The following is a 17,337-nucleotide window of genomic DNA, read 5'->3' on the forward strand; positions in this document are numbered from 1 at the left end:
TAGCTGAGTCTGAACTGTCTTAGAATTTTTTTTCAAAGACACCGACGTGTCCTCTATTACTCTAAACAAGCCCAGGAATTTCTTAAAAGTCCGAGCTTGACACGGTTTTAACGACTCTTACCAACTGGAGCGCTAACTCCCCTGATGAGCACTATGCATTATACACTTCGAATAGTACTGCCATTCTTACACACTGAACAACTCAGAGAAGTAGCCAACGTTCCCAGGGTTTTCTTCTTTCTTTGCCGATCTGGCTCAGGGAAATTCAATCCTAAAGATGTGTAGTCAGAATATAAGTCTGCTACGCAAGAGATGGAAAAGGCCATCAAATCCAACTCCCTTCTAAAAATTCACAGTCCTACCAACCATGTTAGGTTTTCAGCTGGCGTTGCTGAAAAAAAAAGTGCTCGGCCGGTTCACAACATCGTCCCCGGCAATTTGCCATCTCTTAAAACACCGTCACTCTCTCTTCTGATCAAAGCAGAGTATTTCATGTGTACAGCTAATTTCTCTTGGGATCTCGCCTGAAATGATCCCGATCATTTGTCCACGCCACCCTAAAAGAGGCATCTTGTACGCAGACCTGGGCACAATAAATATGCTCAATTCTTTAATTGTAAATCGCACTACGCACCCATCAGTCGTCATTCAAACAAGGATGAGTAACTACAGTTTCAGTGACGGACATTTTGACGTAGTGTAGGCTGCAAAGCAAGTTATACTGTAGGTGTCAGAAATACCCCGATCAGCCCCACACCAACTAAAGAAACCAAAGGCTGCAGCTCTTAGCCAAGCAACGTAATGACGATACGAAGTCCATTTCTCGGGTAACACGGCCCAGATTGCAATACCCTCAAGTTAGGACACTATGTTTATCATGATCTTACATCATGCACAGACCGAGATAACCTTGAGTTTTTTTTTTTTACAAAAGGCACTAAACTAGACAGGTGTGTTTCAGGTGGTGAGTAAAATGTTCCACCTCTCCACAATGCAGTAATCAGATAAAAAAGAGGACTGTTTTTTTGCAACCGAATATGCAATCCGCCCGGTGCCTTTTGATTCAGCCTGTGATTTCAGTGTGTCAGCGAGACGTGATGCTACTGCGCTGTTAAACCGCAAAGCAGGAGCCGTAGCCGCCGACACCACCGCAAACCATCTGACACAGACTGCAAGAGCACGATCTCTGGAAACCGTTACCGGCCCTATCGAGAAGTTAACATCCAGGAAACGAAAAATAAACATATGCAATGACCACAGCTTTGTAAATTACGACTTTATAACTCTCACCTTAATTTTGCTGGGCGGCCTCTCTTGTCAAACATCACCACCAACGCCGGAAGCCCCAGCCTCGAAGCAGCCTGGTTTGAATAAGCCACCAGGTGAACCAATCGTAAAAGCCGAATTCCCGGGGTGTTCCCAATGCCATGTAGGCTAGCAGCCAATGGAAAAGAAGGTTGGACTTGCTTCTGAAATACAGCGCCGCTTGAGGAAGGGACGCCGCAGACGGGTGACGGCTTTAGGAACGATTGACAGAAAAGTCAACCAATAGAAAGAGCTTGATTCTGCGTCGCCGCTCCTTTACCGTATATTTGCTAAAATATTCCGTATATTTGCCAATTTACTTTGGGGGGTTAGTGCGCTTGATGTTTAAAAATACGAGGGACAGTTCTACATGTTTTTACAACAGCATAGTGAAACCGGCACATTTGTATTTAATGTGATTACAATGAAACAGAGATAAGGTTATTTAAAACTTAGTTTTAATTAGTTCTGCGATTCGAGGTAATTTATCATACAATCACATTCTAAGGCCTATTAACCAGAGGACGTGATGGTTCCTGTACGTGAACACAAGAAAACGAAGACATCTCTGTTGATCCTGTGCGCAACATAGATATTAATTTAATTAGTTTGATTCAATTTTTAACACGTTGTAATTTGTAAATGTCTGTAGAACCCAGAGACTCTCTGCATAACTGTAACAGAAATAGTTTATTGGTAACAGACAGTAAATGGCATTAATCCCCCTGGTTCTACTGTATTTGTTTCTTATCATTGTTCCTTTATCAATGCAAACGACTTTGGTCAAGTTGCTGTTGCTTTCTAAGGACAAACATCCTTATATTTTTAGATCAAGTGTGAAATGAGAGGAAACCATGTATTCTAGGCCAACTTTCCAGTAAGAAAATCTGAAATTAAAAACATTTAAATTCCTGTCTGCTGGCATGACCATATTTCTGGAACAACTCGAAAATAATTATTTTATCACTGTCGGTTCAGAATTGAATACTTAAAAAAAACTTTATTTTAGATTTCAGTTTTTAAGAACGATACAGTACAAGAGGCTAAAAGTCTACTGACTTTGAATATGAAGATGGTCTGATATTCTTTTGAAATGAAAACAATGATAAAGGTAAATACAGTTAAAAATAAAATGGAAAATAATGTAAGTTAATTGCTGTGGATAACAATTAAGGTGGTACATTTAATGTTGAAAACAAGTTTTAAAGGACAGTATTTCAAATAACAATGTTATCAATATAAACATATTCAATATACTAAGAGAAACGATCATATAGCAATGTGTGTACTGATATCCAGTGATTAATGCTGTTAATACCATGCCAACATTATCCCCCGTAGAGTTATCATTAGGAGGTTCAGAAGATGGACAATTTTAGCTTGGTATTTGGCAGGAATGAGTGACAAGCTCTAGGAATAGGGTGCCCGTTACCCCTATTTACACTTGGTTGGGCATATCGGACACTTTGTCCTTCACCTGAAATGTCAGCTCTAATCCCCATCACTTATAACAGGTCCACCTGTAAAACACAAATCATAAATAAGGAACAAGAGAATGTACAACAAGGGATGTTGGAGCAAGGAACAATCTACCAAACCATAATGTTGAAGCAGATACTCTGGCTTCTTTCGAGAAACATCTGGATGTAATCCTCCAATCAGAACAGGATGCATTGCATTACACAAAGGGTTGTGGGAGCATGGAACATGTTGCCTTGCCATGTGGTAGAAAACGATGCCCTGTTTTCCTTCAATAAAACAGCTGGAAGCGTTCTTTGTATCAATTAACTACTTAGCCTCCGCTCAACTGGGACCGTTATGTGCATACAAATACCCCCATTAACTAACTTCTCTCTGTATTTTTTTGTTGTTCTGTAAAGTGCTTTGAGAAGCCACTTTTGAAGGTGTCATATACAAATTTAGTTTTTTTAAATTTATTAGTATTATTATACAATACTGAAATGTATGGGGTTCAGAAAACCAAGCATAGACTAAGAGCAGCCTTCTCTGCTCTTCCTTCTACTTTATGACTGGTCTTTGCCTTTGTTATGTCACCAACTTGAGTTCTAGTTACCGACCTTGTATTCTGAGCAGTCCACTGTCTGAATTGTTAGCACCTAAGGCCGAACAGGAAAAAAAATGTGAAAAAAACTTCTGCCTGAATCATCGCATAGATACTGTAGCATTCCTCAGCAATCGTAACAAATAAACACTGGATTATCCCAGACTGTAATTGTAGTAGCTTATTCTAAAAAGGGTTATAATCTTATTGGTAGAAATTACAGGAATCCAAGGGTCTGAAGCAGAGGGTCAAGGTTTAATTGTCATTTTAGTGTTTTTAACTTTGTCTACATACCTTGTTGTTTGAGCTGGAAAATTTCAAAAGTTAGATTTCTGATGCTTGTAGAGATGTATGTATCTAAGGACAAATAGGAAGAAAAACAATGAGCTAAACAGCAAGAGACTGAACAAATGTGCAGATATTTCAAGCCACAGAAAATAGGAAAAAGTCTGAAAATTACAGAGGAAATACAGCAATGCTCCAACCAGTAACTGGCAATATACAGTATATATTGTACAGTATATATATTTTTTTGCTTAACACAAATACGATCAGCAGAAAGGGCAGGGTTTTTTCAACACCTGGTGAACACGGTCAGAAAGAAAGGGCTGGTCTGAGAACAGATTATCTTAACAAGTGGCTCAATTCAAGTGTCTTTCATCTGCAAAAGATGAAACGCAGTGAAACAATTTGTCGTTGACTAGGCCTTGACCCTCATGCACCTGTTACTCGGAATACCAACCTTGCTTTTTCAGCTGGGAAATTCCTGATGTGATGTTATTGCCTAATGAAAAGAATGAAATAGAATGAGATACAAGGTACAACAATGTTGGTACAGTACATCCACCAGCTGAGAAGTGCAAGACAAAACATTCTGCAGTAGTTATTGTTGTGCCTTCTGGGCTTCACACAGCTTGGCAGATGTGAAAGGAATGTCTCAAATCGCCGTTTGCCTTTGCTGCATTGCTGTGGGTTTTGCTATGTCACCTATGACCCACTCTACCCCTGAAGCAAACTGTGACAGGTCAGGAGTAATGAGGATTGTGATTTCAGCTAACCTGCCTTTGGAGGGCGTTAGGGCCTTTTTTTTTTTGTACATCATGTATTTTGTGTAAAATAAAGCACAAGCTGGGTTTTGTTACTCTGGCTCCATGTCCACCAATGCCTGATTCCCTACATAGGACCAAGCAGTAAAAATACAGTATAACACATACAGTAGGTTCACCTGTGGTGCATTAATTAAATAATTAGATAATTGGTGAAGGTCTCTCACACATGGGGTTCATTTAGATAAGTATTTTTAGGGACTCACTGGGTAGTTGGTGTTATGTGGGTGTACAGTAGGTTTTTATTCAGTGACAAATTTTGTAAAACTGAAGTCTTCTTGCATGATATCTCTGTGGTTCATCATGGTTTTCCTTGTGCTCAGGTCTCATGAGCCATCTGCTGAGAGTTGCATGGCAGGCCTAAATGTTTTATCAACGGAGTGAACTTGAATACGTGTTTATGAGGCATTTGGTCTGTTCCATTGTATCACTGATACAATGCTCTTTTCATTTAACACGATCAGCAGAAAGGGCAGGGTTCTTTCAACACCTGGTGAACATAGTCAGAAAGAAAGGGCTGGTCTGAGAACAGATTATCTTAACAAGTGGCTCAATTCACGTGTCTTTTTCATCTGCAAAAGATGAAACGCAGTGAAACAATTTGTCGTTGACTAGGCCTTGACCCTCATTAACCTGTTACTCGGAATACCAACCTTGCTTTTTCAGCTGGGTAATTTCTGATGTGATGTTATTGCCTAATGAAAAGAATGAAATAGAATGAGATACAGGGTACAACAATCTTGCTACATCCACCAGCTGAGAAGTGCAAGACAAAACATTCTGCAGTAGTTATTGTAGTGCCTTCTGGGGTTCACACAGCTTGGCAGATGTGAAAGGAATGTCTCAGAAGCTGGTAATAGTAACAGAGTAACTGAGCCTAACCAAGTACTGCAGATGAGTCTGCTAAAAAAGGAAATTGCCTTTGCTGCATTGCTGTGGGTTTTGCTATGTCACCTATCACCCACACTGCTCCTGAAGCAAACTGTGACAGGCCAGGAGTAATGAGGATTGTGATTTCAGCTAACCTGCCTGTGGAGGGCAGTAGGGCCTTTTTCTGTACATCATGTATTGTGTAAAAAAAAACACCAGCTGGGTTTTGTTACTCTGGCTCCATGTCTACCAATGCCTGATTCCCTACATAGGACCAAGCAGTAAAAATACAGTATAACACTTACAGTAGGTTCACCTGTAGTGCATTAATTGAATATTTAGATAATTGGTGAAGGCGTCTCACATATAAGGGTTTAATTAGATAAGTCTATTATATAGGGACTTACTGGATAGTTATGTTATGTTATGTTGGTTTACAGTAGGTTTTTATTCTTCTTGCATGATATCTCTGTGGTTCATCATGGTTTTCCAAGTGCTCAGGTCTCATGAGCCAGCTGCCGAGACTTGCATGGCAGGCCTACAGTAAATGTTTTATCAACGGAGTGAACTTGAGTACGTGTTTATGAGGCATTTGGTCTGTTCCATTGTACAGTATCACTGATACAAAGCCCTTTGAGCTACCTAGCCCCTCTGACAGCCCTTTAAAATGCCCCTTTCCCAGGCAACAGCAATCCCTGGTTAGAGGGGAAAGAAGATTCCACCCCTTATAGAGCAAAGGGGGCAGGAATTCAATACTTACTTTGGATCCTCAGGATATCCTGCACAGCTTTCAGGATTCTCATTCCATCAGAAACTTTGGAAATCAATAAAAAAATCAATTTGCCCTAAACCATCATCATCAGGATCACCCTATCAGTTAATCAGTAATATTCTAAAATGGATTGCTGTATGTGACCTCTGTTTTAATTACGTAACACATACAGTACAATACTGTGCATGGTGTACAGGGCTCATTCCTTTACATTGAACATACTGTACATGACAAACTGGCTCCTTACCTATATAGCTGCAGTCCTTTGTGTTTCTTCATTTATAGATCCTAGGATCCACTTTTTTATTTTGCATAATTGTAGCCACATTGTATATAGTGCCATGCATATACTGTATATTGGGACAGTGAAGGCCAAATTCCTATTTTTGCTGTATACTCAAGCAATTCAGATTTGAGATGAAAAGATGAATATGAGGCAAAAGTACATAATATAACTTTTTATTTCTGGGTATTTCTTTGCTTTTTGTTATTTTGTTTTAGAATAATAGCATAGGAAACCAGCAGCCATATCATCCTGCAGTTCTCAACTGGCTACCAGCTGAAGCTCAGCAGGGTTGAGCCTGGTCAGTACCTGGATGGGAGACCTCCTAGGAGGCTATGGCTGCTGCTGGAAGTGGTGTTAGTGGGACCAGTGGGGGGCACCCACCCTGTGGTCTGTTTGGGTCCTAATACCCCAGTATAGTGGCGGGGACACTATACTGTAGTAGGTGCCATCTTTTGGATGAGATGTTAAACCGGGGTCCTGACTCTCAGTTGTCATTAAAGATCCCCGGGCATTTCTAGATAAGAGTAGGGAGTAGCCCGGTGTCCGGGCCAAATTTCCCCACTCGGCTTTTACCATGGCCTCCAAATTTCCACATGTATGATTGGCTTACACAATGGACTGGTGTCCCATCCAGGGTGTACCCTGCCTTGCACTCGTTGCTTGCTGGATAGGCTCTGGCTTCCTGCGATACCGTATGATATAAAGTGGCATGGCAAATGACATGACAATAATCTCATAGAATAAGGCTCTGTATCTTGTGATTTTTCCACTAGAGGGTGCTGTGGACCCTTAGGCCTGGTGTGGTCTGATACAAGCCTAACTGGATTCATGAGCATCATCTGGGGCTTTTGTAAGTACTGTATGTGCACAAAAATAACAGGAGCTGTACTGCTGTCGTTATTAAGGGAACTTGTTGCACTCCGTACTTGCACATACAGAATTCCTTTAATCTACCCAGTACAGTATAGCTTTCTGAGCCAGCTACTGGCTAAGACAAACTGAAAACGTAGCTCCCCTAAATCATAGCTAATGGTTAAGAACTCCTGTAAGCTACTGATCAGTTAAGCAAGTAAGTTGATTAGTTAAGGAGACTCAAACAATTAATCAAGGGTATTCAGTTTTGTATTCCAAATGAGTTCTTAAATAATTTAATGAATCACCTTCATAACTGACCACGATTGAAATGTTCGAAGTCTTGAGAGATTGGTTGCCAAAAAACTGTTTGCTTGTTCCTGTCTGCAATTGGGCCTGGAATGCCTTATTCTACAAAGTGCAAACTCAGATTTTTGTTTTGTGTTTTCTTTGGTCACCTGCAGGCACAATATTTTGTCAGCGTACCGTTTTCTTTCCACATGGAGTGCATCATTCTCAAGTGCTGAAGCTCCTCTGTCATGGCACTGTCTGAAGTACAGATATAAAAGAGGATGCTGAGGTTTCTTTTTTGAAGCTGATAGACATCTTTAAGCCTCTCTTTGTATTCTGAGGTAATTTTAGCAAGGTAATAGTTCCTTTATAGCTTCAGGACAGAAAGCAGCCAATCGTATTACTGTACATCGCTACTAATTTATAGTAGACACAAGACGGCAACCAAAATACCGAACTAAAGCAAGGTAATATTTAACAAAAATAAAACAGCAAGTGCTACAGTATGTGTTTTTCATTTCTTTTTGTGAAAGCAGACCCAAATACTGTACCAGCAGTAAGACAGGGTGTTAGAAGTGATTTGATGGTCTCCAATACTCACACATCATGTATCCCTTCAACGTTAACACAAACCAGATCAGAGAGGTGAACAGCAAGAGGACATAAAGGAGCACAATGGAAATTGTGAAACCTGGAGAGGTAAAATATCAAGAGCTTGGGTAATGCTTCAGTTTAGTACATGCAAATTCTATTTATAAAACCCTTATAATCATTTACAATCTTTAAAAAAATCAACAGAGTATTAAAAAACTGGTAGAAACTCACTCCCTCCACTGGTCTTTGGGTTAGCAGTTAGATTGTTCTTACTGTGTATCCAACCATCCATTTTCTAATCACTTTGTCTAATAGGTTCAGGGGGCAGCCGAAACCTATCCTGGCAAGCAACAGGCACAAGGCAGGATACACCCTAGATGGGACACCAATCCAGCATAGAGCAAACAAAGACACACACACTCACGCCAGGGTCAATTTTCCCAGAAGCCAATCAACCTACTAGTAACAAAGAGCATATATCTTTAATATTAATCAGTAAGCTCATGGTGTGCCTCCTGTAACTGTCTACAGTGACTTGAGCAATTAAAACCTTTATTAATATAAACCCAAAGGGCGGAGTAGAGACTCTCCAGAAACAGCTGCATTCATAGAAGGATATTAGTGAATTTGCTTCACCTATTGCGAAAGCTGGTTCCCCAGCATAAAAATACAGAGAGTAGAGAGGGGTTGTCTGCTCAGGTTTTGGGATAGACCCTCGAAGTCTTCTAGACAGAGGGAGATTTAAGCTCATGGCGGGATTACTTGAGGTTAACAGAAACACTTTTGTTAAAATTTAAAAGAGACATGAAGATGTTAGTGAAGGGTTACTCCAATTAGCAGCCTTGGTTGTTGACAGTAAGAGCAGGCCTGCCAAACGGGAATGACCAGTTTGAGGTCTAATTCTGCTGCTACTTTATCACAAAGAAGTTGGGTGTGCAAACACACGGACAAAAGCTTGGTTAGAAAGGTTTTGTTATGTTAAGTTTGGTCCGGCAGCTTCCATATTCCTGTAAAAAGGGGAGTTTTACATATACTTCCCTCAGACTACACTACCTGTTTAGGGGGATTTGTTATAGAGACGTACAGTACCTTTGGATTTGAAGGCTTTCTGGTGGACTATCTGCCTGATGTGATCTTCATTTCTCTGTGGTGCAGTCTGATTTGTGTTCAGCACCTCTTGGTCTTCTGTGGCTGCTAAAGAAATGTTATCTCTGACATCTGCTTGATATGTAGCTACAAGAGATTAGAAAATAAAGAATGTTTCAGATACAGAGGCGGCACAGTGGCGGAGTGAATAGCATTGCATTGGAAAAAAATGGCCCTGCTTTGAGTGTGTGTTTGCATCCACATGTGCCCTGAAATGGACTGGTGTCCTGTCCAGGATGTATCCTGCCTGTGCTCATTGCTTGCTTGGATAGGCTCCAGCCCCCATGCAACCGTGAATTAGAAGAAGCAGTTAGAAAATGGCTTAATGAATGTTGCAGATACTGACACCAGGGCTAAAACCCTATTCCAAAATAATGCACAACTATTGCTCACCAAAAGATAACTTATTTTCATTCACTGCTTTGTAGGAATAATAGAAAAAAATCTATATAATATGTCATTTAATAATAAAGTGTATGTTAACAAATTTAGAATACACTTTTATTATACATTATCTCTTGTTTAAACTAAAACAATCACCATTGCACAAGTGATTTGAAAGAATAAAAACAGCAAAAACCAAAAGCAATGCAAAAAAAAACCTTTAAAAAGCATCAAAGAGGACAACCTGGATAATAGTATGCATTTCTCAATTTATGAAGAGTAGCACTGTTAAACGTTTCTTTTGATATGTCAGTAAAAGAGTTATGTAATTCAAATCAATTTTTCTTTCATCAGAAAGACCCCTTCTTCATACTTATCTTGGCAGTTCACATGGAAAACCTGTCTAAATGCATCACTACCTTAGGAATATAAGAAAAGTTACAAATGAGATACAACCATGTAGCCCATTTGGCAATTAGTAGTTAATTGATCCAAGGATCTCTACCAGCTGTTACTGAAAAGAAGCCAGGGTGTTAGCTTCAATATGGCTGAGTAGCTTGCTTCAGTGTCTAATGACCCCAGCTTCCAAATTATTAATCAGAGATTCTGCAACAGATTCTGCTGTTAAGTCTGATAAAGAATCAGGTTTTGTGGTCCTTGACATTTATAACCCCCCCTCAGTACAGTTCCACATTCCACAATGGCTCATTAACAATTATGTGTGAGGTAAAAGTAAAAAAAAAAAAGCATTCTGAAATTACATTTCAGAATTTAATTTATAAACCTCCCTACTCGGGTGCACACTGTCAGATGGATGAATGGACTAATTTACCAAAAACTGTACAGTATTATTGAAGTGCTTGGCTTTCTAAAGATAGCTTTTCCCTGCCAAAACAGGAAGTGTCTTTTGTGTGAATATAAATGTATGTACTGTATATTTTCTTTACCTGATGGCTGTTTTCTTTCATTCTCCTGCAACTGCTTCATTACAATCGCATGGTGAAATTTAAAGTTTTCATAGATCTCACTGTTGGCCATCTTCTGTTGAGACCAGTAGGCTCCAATGCTGTGAAGAGAGCTGCTAGTTTGGTTTTCTACCTGTGACCTGTAAGCTCAGTTCTCAAACTTTAAACTGAGGCTCTCATCTTACACATCTGTATTTATAGTGTTACGAGGGAATGATCTATTCAAGACACCCAAACTGTTCAGCGTGCAGTCATGTAACATTGCTTTCATTCTGAAATTAAACCACAATGTTACTATCAAAGACAATTTAAAAAATGAAGCACATTTAAACAGAAATTAGATAACTAGTGGCAAAATAAAACATTCTGAATATCAATTATAGAAAAATGTTCAAAAAGCTCTCAATGCTGAAGTCTGTTTAGACTCACTTATTTACATGGGTGTGGGAAAATACAAGGTGCTATAATTGCTAGATTTTGAAGCATTAGAAAATGTGTTTATAGATGCAAAAGCTGTAATAATGTGCTGCAGTGGTGACATTATAGGGCCGTCCTTCGGATGAGACGTAAAACCGAGGTCCTGACTCTCTGTGGTCATTAAAAATCCCAGGGTGTTTCTCGAAAAGAGTAGGGGTGTAACCCCAGCATCCTAGCCAAATTTCCCATGCCTCCTAATAATCCCCCTCTATGAATTGGCTACATTACTTTGTTCTCCTCCCCCCCCCCCCCCACTCTGACGGCAGGCGGAGCGACGCGCCGGTTGGAGTATTTCTCAGTCACAGTTAATGGCAACGCCAGCAAAGATATGGTCCAAACCACCAAATGGAGACTGATGTGCCCACAAGTGGACCCTGCTGATGCGGGATTAACGCTAGGAAAGAGAGAGAAAGAGTGGTGACATTATAGGGTGTGAATGTCACAGGGGGTCAATGCAAATCAGTGTTCTGGATAGCTACCATTTGCATCAATGTCTCACAGAAGCAGTCGGTTTGACCTACTATAGCTGATGCAGCTTTCATCTGAAGGTGTTCACTGCATCGTATGGCCCCATTCCACCCACTCAGGGCTGGCTTTGCTGCACAATAGTGGAAAGGATGGTGCTGCTTCCTACACCTGATATTGTAAAGAGTGTAGGACAGGCCAGCTTCTGTACTAATTACATTCTTGTGTTTCAGACTTAGGGTGGCGTAGTGGTTAGAATTCCCTCACAGCAGTGGGATTCTGGGTTTGCATGGAGTTTGTATGTCCTCCTTGTGGGTTTCCTTCCAGTGCTCTGGTTTCCTCCCACAGCCCAAACACGTACTGGTAGGCATCTGGGGAAATTAACACTGGTGTGAGTGTGTGCATGTCCTGTAATGGACTGGCATCCTGTCCATGGTGTACCCAGCCTTGATCCCCTTGTTTGCTGGGGTAGGCTGTGGCTCCCCTGTGACCCTGAATTAGAAAAAGCAGTTCGAAAATGGATGGATGTTTCAGACTTCAGTACTGATTGAGGGGTTTAAGCAACACTTCCCCATGCTTCAAATCTATGACACATTAGTAAATTAGTAGAGTAACAGTTGGTATAGAGTTAAACCATTCTTAATTATGAACATAAGATTGTAATAATGAACACAAATGAGAAGAGGCCATTTGGCCAATCAAGCCCTTTTGGTAGTTAGTAGCTAATTGGTGGGAGGATGTCATCCAGATGTTTCTTGAAATTAGCCAAAGTATTGGCTTCAACAACATGGCTGGGTAGCTTGTTCTATCCGTCCACTGCCCTTTGGGTAAAGGAGATGCTTTATGCATTTATGCAAACTTCATGGCTGCTGATACAATGTCAACAGCACTTCTAAAAATGTTAGTATAGATAATGTCAAGTTGAAGTCTATACAAGAGCCCCACAGAGGCTCATGAGGGCAGACATTTTCCTGGTTTGAACTTGAACTTGAACTTTATTGCCATATGTAACCGGTACTGGTACAAAGGAATTCTTACTTACAGAAAGTCTCTCAATTGTAAAACAAGTGTAAAAAACAAAACAAAGTGCAAACAGTGCATAAAGACAATATACAAACAAACAGTAGACAATGTACAACTGTGACTGGAGATGACTGGAGATGTGCAATAGATAAGAAATCATAATGAGGTAGATGGTGATGGTGTAGGTGTGGTCCGAGGGGGATGGCTAAATGTGTTCGTCAATCTCACTGCTTGTGGATAGAAGCTATTGAAGAATCTAGTGGTAAGTGTCCGTATGCTCTTACTGTATATCTGTTGCCTGAGGGCAGTGGGGTGAAGAGCTCATGCCCGGGGCGGTGACTGTCCTCTGTGATGGCCAGAATTCTACCACGGCAGCAGTCCTCATAGAGCTGTTTAATCTCGGTGAGACCGCAGCCGATGATCTTCTGGGCCATATTGACCATTATCTGCAGTGCCTTTCTTTCTCGCGAAGAGGTGTTGCCATACCACACGGTGATCCCGTTGGTGAGGATGCTCTCGATGGTGCAGCAGTAGAAGTTCATCAACACATGTATTGGCATCCCCCATGGCTTGAGGCACCTCAAGAAATAAAGGCACTGCTGAGCCTTCTTCATGATAGAGTAGTGCTAAGCAAACAGAAAGCACACGGCTCTTCCCCTGAATGGGACACTGATCAACCACATCAAAAAAGCTGGTCCCCACTTATACCACTGGGGTAACCAGTAACTGGAGTAAAGAACCTCACTCAATGTAAGAACAGCAATGTCTGCTGCAGGGACTCACACGGTCAACCCACCAATCATGACTCCGAAGGCTTAGCCATTACACTGTGTTGCCCCCACAGAGAAGTTATAAAGTTAAATGAAAATATTAACTTTAAAGAGACCACATAATTGATAAATGCTAAACAGATTGATCATAGCTGAAGCACAAACTTTTTCCTTTCTTGAGTTACAAAGTTACAAAACAAATTACTACTGAAGTTCTCCAGAGCAACACAAAAACCTATGTACAGTATTATAGTCCAAGTAGGATACTATTTTATTATTCTGGACAGAAAGGCTACTTATATTAACAGTCTAATACAGTATAAGTGTCATTATCCTTGTATTATCCAAAGATATATTGATTAGTACTTTGAAATCACTTGAATTTTTTTACTTCTATGTAACCCAAAAGCAAATTTGAAACAGTTTGTTCAGAATTGCCTTTTAAATTTAAAGCGGGACAAAACAAATAAAAAGTAGTATTGATCATTCCTCTATGTTGCTGTTGTAGAACGTAAAGTAAAGACACCCTCCCTCCACACACACAGACCTTTCATCCTCTACTTGGGAGGCTGAGAACTAACAGATGCAAAAAAAAACATTAATGGGACAACACACACAGCTAGATTTTCAAGAAATACTACAACTTGTCTTACTTCACTTGACAGCCCCATGAAGTATCAGGCCTAGCAGTGAGTCCCTGTTAAATAGACCTATCACAAGGTATGGCTTTGTAAAACAAATGAGGAGAAAACCAGAGGCTATGAGAGACTGTGGCTGAGGAGCTATTTTATCTTTAAGAAAACCTTTGCAAGCGTGGTGAGACAAAAATACAGGCTGACTCCGCTTGTTTAAAAATAAAACCTAAAAAAATAGTAACACCCTCACCAGCCCAAGGATTTCACACGTACGGTAAGGATGGCTCACGTCTGCATGTCCTTTATCATTTTTTTACTCCCCCTGATTGCGTCTTTCTCTGTCTCTCCCTCTTTCTGTACAATATGAATTTTATTGGCATATGATAACGTTCAATCAGAATCAAGTATGAAACAACACTTAACCAAAAGCAACAGCAAATGTGTAAAGACAGCAATAATTGTTATTAATAGTAATAAACTAAATAAACATTTTAGGAGTCCTTTCCTATTCTGTATTCAGCTCAGATTTTTTCTGTTGTCTGTTTTTATGGCTTCTTAAAGGCAAGTTCCTTAGATTTCTTAAGACCTACTGTATTGCTTACTATGTCAAAATGTCTCACTGTGATTTTTATTCCATGCACAAATTAATGGGTTACCGACTGCTCAGAGATGGCTCCATCACACTAATTTGGATTCACACATTGTGTGAATTATCTGAAAAGTACTTATCTCTTCCTGTAACAACAGGGACAAAAACGTCATTTCCTGTCAGCTATTAATTCACCCCTCAACCACATTCATTTCACAGGCTGCATTGACCAGACATTCAGTATACAGACCAGACGGGTTTTGCCAGCTGACAGTAATAGCATGACAGTGGTAAATTCTTTCAGCCATATAATATGGGGAAGAATTGATGACCTATGTATAGTAACACATTCAATAATAGGATGTCAGTAATGGCTGTGCAGCCTCCAGCAGTCAACACAAACGTACTGTAGCTGTACAGAGAGTCGACAGGTCTCTGTTGCAGTCAGTCTACTTGTAAGACCATGACTCAGTATGTCAAAAACCTTGTACTTAGATTTGTAGAAGCCACAAATGTTTCCTTTTGATAATCTAGGTGTTTTTGCTGAATGACTGCTCAGGCCAGTTCCGTGGGGCTGCTTATACAGTAGGTTGGTCAATAAGGCAGAGAAATTTCCTTTTCAAACCTCCACTACAGGTTAAGGTGCCCCAGTTTCTTTTTTAATCTCTGGACAATACAGCAACTAGTTGTGCTGCTCAGGCTCTGGGAAATACACAACATAACATAACATCAAAACAATTACAAACAAGAGGAGGCCATTCTGCACATTATCCTGTTTCCAGTTAACACCTCACTGAGCCAAGGATCTCATCTAGCCATCTCTTGGAAGAAGCCAGGTGTAACAGGGCAATGGGACCTGAACTGTAGATACTGGGTTAGGATGCAAGAAGAAAGCATATGAACACTCCAGAGATCGAGTCTTGGTCCAAATTCCTCACCAGGGTATTGAAGAAATTGACTTTAGCTACTGTATAAGCAAGCTGACTTCTATTGTATACTGTACATACAGTTTAAGCTGACTATAAAAGAGGTTAGCTTACAAGGAAGGTAATCTATTTCAAAAGCAGAACTAGACCGATAAAATGTAATGCGTGTTGTAATCTACAATTTCAGAAGCTAAACATTTTGACAAAGCTTAGAAAAGTGTTTCTTTTTGTCTGTTAATGTGCCAGGGGCAGAAGTAGCTCAGGTCTGAGATCTGTCTCTCTCTGGCCAAACAGAATCAGACAGTTATCTCTCTAGTGTAAAAGATGAAGTAGGACAACTGACAACAACCGAAGTTTGTGGTCCAAACCAAGGACGGAAGGCTTGTCTGGCCACAGCCAATCAACTACTTTCCCATGCTAGAATTGGGGTTTAGATATATAGGTCCTCCAAACCCCACCATCCGGTTAGGAGGAGGTGCTACACCAGGTAGCGGGTTGTTCCATAGTCTTACAACTCAATTAATAAAGACGTGTCTCATCTTTCTGGTTTTAAATGCATTCCAAGGTAGTTTACACTTGAACCCTCTGCATTGCGTTTCACTATTCACGGTTGATTTGACTTTGTAAATGTCCTTTCAGATTTTGAAAGCTTGTATCCAGTGGTCTTAAAATCTTCTTTGTTCAAGACAGAAAAAAATCAGTTCTTTTAGCCTGTCTGTATAGAATATTTCTATAAATGTATCTGGTTGCTCTTGTCTGGATTGATTCCAGAGCAGCAATATTGTATTTTCTCTATAATGTGGTGACAGATAAAGTACATAATGTTCTAAATAAGACTTTTCTTATATAATTTTATATAATCATATCATTTGATATAAATTTTACACTCTCCTCGGAATACCTCAACTTGGTTGTCTTTTTAATTGCTTCTTTGCATAAAAATGTCAGTTTCATGGATACAGCTTCAGATCTGTAGCATTCTGTACCTCAGATTATATCTTGGAAGACTGATCTGACATTTCTCCAGACAATTCATGAGACCAGTGTTGTTCATCTTCTATTCTTTCACATCTTGATGATAGAACATGTCTTCATTCACCCCAATTTATTTTATGTTTGTGATGGCTGATCTAATTTGCACACCGTGATGAGAACATGAAACTGACATGTTACAGATCCAGAACAAATTATGTTTGGTGATCTGAAGAGGCAGTTCCTCTTTTAAAATTATAAATATCGATGATACGAGTATCAGTTCAGGGTTTTAGCTTTCTACCGTGGGTATCAGAATAGATCAGCTAGCAGTGTTATAACAGTAACACTTTTGTACAGGATGTCACATCCTAACAATTATGAAAACTTTGAACTATGAAAACTTTGAAATCCATCAAGCATCTGCCAAAAAGACGGACAGCGATAATCTCCTAAATCCTTTAATAAATAGTTCAATTTCTGTGATTGATTATAAACTGTCTGCATCAGCAAACAAAATTGTCTTCATGAACTGAATCAATTTTTTTATGTACAGTGTCTGAATTCAATTTAATTTCTCATTGAAAAATACCAGAATACCTGTGACTGTTTTCACAGTCCAAAACTGAACTTACTGTACTATCAAAGAGACACTATCTCTCCCATTATTTTGTTTCCATGAGACTGCAAATAAATTATCAGTTGAGTTTCTTTGATTAGGATGATAATGTGATTTTACCTTTGGTCTGGGAGGATTAATCCTCTTTTTCCAATCTAGCAAAACAATAATTCCTTGTAATGTTAGAAACACCATAGGAGGGATAGTAATAATGGTTTTCCCCCCAAT

The 17,337-nt window shown here is 39.8% G+C and overlaps 2 protein-coding genes across 7 annotated transcripts in view; both read right to left on the reverse strand.

Annotated features, from left to right (window-relative positions):
• Positions 1-1,503, reverse strand: part of pnpla6 (patatin-like phospholipase domain containing 6) — a 62,741-nt gene extending 61,238 nt beyond the window's left edge. For 3 of the 6 annotated variants that reach the window (XM_088603707.1, XM_088603709.1, XM_088603704.1), the window contains exon 1: positions 1,291-1,501. The gene's annotated coding sequence lies outside the window, so the exon portion shown is untranslated. Of the gene's footprint in view, positions 1-1,290 lie in introns of all 6 variants that reach the window. The other 3 variants (XM_088603710.1, XM_088603708.1, XM_088603705.1) reach the window with 2 other exon arrangements.
• A 775-nt stretch (positions 1,504-2,278) lies between these two features.
• On the reverse strand, positions 2,279-10,955 carry LOC148650166 (uncharacterized). The gene is made up of 10 exons (XM_088603711.1): positions 10,616-10,955; positions 9,228-9,371; positions 8,146-8,235; positions 7,740-7,802; positions 6,104-6,157; positions 5,127-5,168; positions 4,110-4,151; positions 3,662-3,724; positions 3,384-3,422; positions 2,279-2,825 (listed from the first exon to the last, which is right to left on the reverse strand). The coding sequence occupies exons 1-10, from the start codon at positions 10,704-10,706 to the stop codon at positions 2,797-2,799; spliced, it is 657 nt and encodes a 218-aa protein (XP_088459837.1). The 5' UTR covers positions 10,707-10,955; the 3' UTR covers positions 2,279-2,796.
• Positions 10,956-17,337: the final 6,382 nt, after the last annotated feature.

Source organism: Lepisosteus platostomus, chromosome 13, assembly GCF_059453375.1.
Source record: "Lepisosteus platostomus isolate fLepPlt1 chromosome 13, fLepPlt1.hap1, whole genome shotgun sequence".
Classification (NCBI taxonomy): domain Eukaryota; kingdom Metazoa; phylum Chordata; class Actinopteri; order Semionotiformes; family Lepisosteidae; genus Lepisosteus; species Lepisosteus platostomus.